General features: G+C 68.3%; 1 protein-coding gene across 1 annotated transcript; it reads right to left on the bottom strand.

The window, feature by feature from the left end:
* Positions 1 to 20: 20 nt before the first annotated feature.
* Positions 21 to 1,522, bottom strand: LOC122191791 (DNA-directed RNA polymerase II subunit RPB1-like). The gene is made up of 2 exons (XM_042892185.1): positions 1,351 to 1,522; positions 21 to 1,262 (listed from the first exon to the last, which is right to left on the bottom strand). Exons 1-2 carry the CDS (start codon positions 1,490 to 1,492, stop codon positions 106 to 108), a joined length of 1,299 nt encoding a protein of 432 aa, XP_042748119.1. The 5' UTR covers positions 1,493 to 1,522; the 3' UTR covers positions 21 to 105.
* Between the last annotated feature and the right edge of the window lie 239 nt (positions 1,523 to 1,761).

The following is a 1,761-nucleotide window of genomic DNA, read 5'->3' on the forward strand; positions in this document are numbered from 1 at the left end:
CGTTTCAATTCCCACAGGGCCGCATCCGCAGCCCCAGCTTGGATGGTCAGCCCCCCTGCCCCATACTTGGGGGTCAGCCCCACAACCTCAGAGGGACCCCCACGCTCAATTGTCGTCGTCGCTGTCGTCGGGGCTGATGGCCGGGCTGGTCAGGCTGTAGGTGGGCGACGTGGGGCTGTAGCCCGGCGATGTGGGGCTGTAGGTGGAGCCCTTGGGACTGGTGGGGCTGTAGGTGGGGGAGGTGGGGCTGTACTTGGGACTGGTGGGGCTGTAGGTCGGCGAGGTGGGGCTGTACTTGGGGCTGGTCGGGGTGTAAACGGGGGAGGTGGGGCTGTAGGTGGGGGAAGTGGGGCTGTACTTGGGGGTGGTGGGGCTGTAGGTGGGGGAGGTGGGGCTGTACTTGGGGCTGGTGGGGCTGTACTTGGGCGAGGTGGGGCTGTACTTGGGGCTGGTTGGGGTGTATTCGGGGGAGCTGGGGCTGTAGGAGGGGCTGGTCGGGGTGTACTTGGGGGAGGACGGGCTGTAGGAGGGGCTGCTGGGGCTGTAGCTGGGGCTGCTGGGGGTGTAGGTGGGCGACTGCGGGGTGTAGCGGGGACTGGAGGGGGAGTAGCTGGGAGATGTGGGGCTGTAGCTGGGGGAGGTGGGGCTGTAGCTGGGGGAGGTGGGGCTGTAGTTGGGGGAGGTGGGGGTGTAATTGGGCGAGGTGGGGCTGTAGCTGGGCGAAGTCGGGCTGTAGCTGGGGCTGGTTGGGGTGTAGTTGGGGGATGTGGGGCTGTAGTTGGGGCTGGTGGGGCTGTAGCTGGGCGAAGTCGGGCTGTAGCTCGGGCTGGTGGGGCTGTAGCTGGGAGAAGTGGGGCTGTAGCTGGGCGAGGTTGGGCTGTAGCTGGGCGAAGTCGGGCTGTAGCTGGGCGAGGTGGGGCTGTAGCTTGGAGAAGTGGGGCTGTAGCTGGGCGAAGTGGGGCTGTAGCTGGGCGAAGTGGGGCTGTAGCTGGGCGAGGTGGGGCTGTAACTCGGAGAAGTGGGGCTGTAGCTTGGAGAAGTGGGGCTGTAGCTGGGCGAGGTGGGGCTGTAGCTTGGAGAAGTGGGGCTGTAGCTCGGCGAGGTGGGGCTGTAGTTGGGGCTGGTGGGGCTGTAGCTGGGTGACGTCGGGCTGTAGCTCGGAGAGGTGGGGCTGTAGCTGGGGCTCTGCGGGGTGTAGCCCCCAGGCGAGCGCGGCTCGTAGGCAGGCGATGTGGGGCTGTAGCTGGGGGACATGGCACCGCCTGCAAAGCCACAAAGCACAGCGGGGTGAGTCGGGGGTCCGGGGGGCGTCCCGGTGCCGGGGGTCCCCGGTTGGGTGGGAGAACCGACCTGGGGAGGGGATGTAGGGGCTGGAGGGCCCCGGGGATCCAGGGGAGCCGGGAGTGGGCGACCAGGCGGGCGAATAACCGGGGCTGAAACCGCTGGCGTCTGAAGCAGCGCTGGGGGAGAAGCCGGCGCCGCCGGGGGTCATGCCGCTGCCTGGGGGGGGGGGGAAAGAGGGGGGAGAGAAAAGGGGGCAGGGGGATCAGAGAGGGCGGGCGGTGCACAAAGGCGCCCCACGTGGGACGGATCCCCCCCCCCTCCAAGCCTGTTCCATAAAGCCCAGCAGCTCCCCACAACCCTGCCCCACAGCTCCCCACAGTCCTCCACGCATCCCCGAGACCTCCAGAATGACCCCCCCCACCCCCCCATACCCTGCCCACATTGCTCCCCATGGACCCCCAGAAGCCTCCCCCCCAC

This window comes from Lagopus leucura, unplaced genomic scaffold (assembly GCF_019238085.1).
Source record: "Lagopus leucura isolate 7727_CA_CO unplaced genomic scaffold, USGS_WTPT01 26170-0_obj-0_obj, whole genome shotgun sequence".
NCBI lineage: Eukaryota > Metazoa > Chordata > Aves > Galliformes > Phasianidae > Lagopus > Lagopus leucura.

Bases quoted from the DNA above. Each gene is read 5' to 3' on its own strand.
- LOC122191791 (XM_042892185.1), bottom strand. From the start codon at position 1,492: ATGACCCCCGGCGGCGCCGGCTTCTCCCCCAGCGCTGCTTCAGACGCC. The intron at 1,263-1,350 runs GTCGGTTCTCCC...GTGGCTTTGCAG, and splicing joins CCCCTACATCCCCTCCCCAG to GCGGTGCCATGTCCCCCAGC.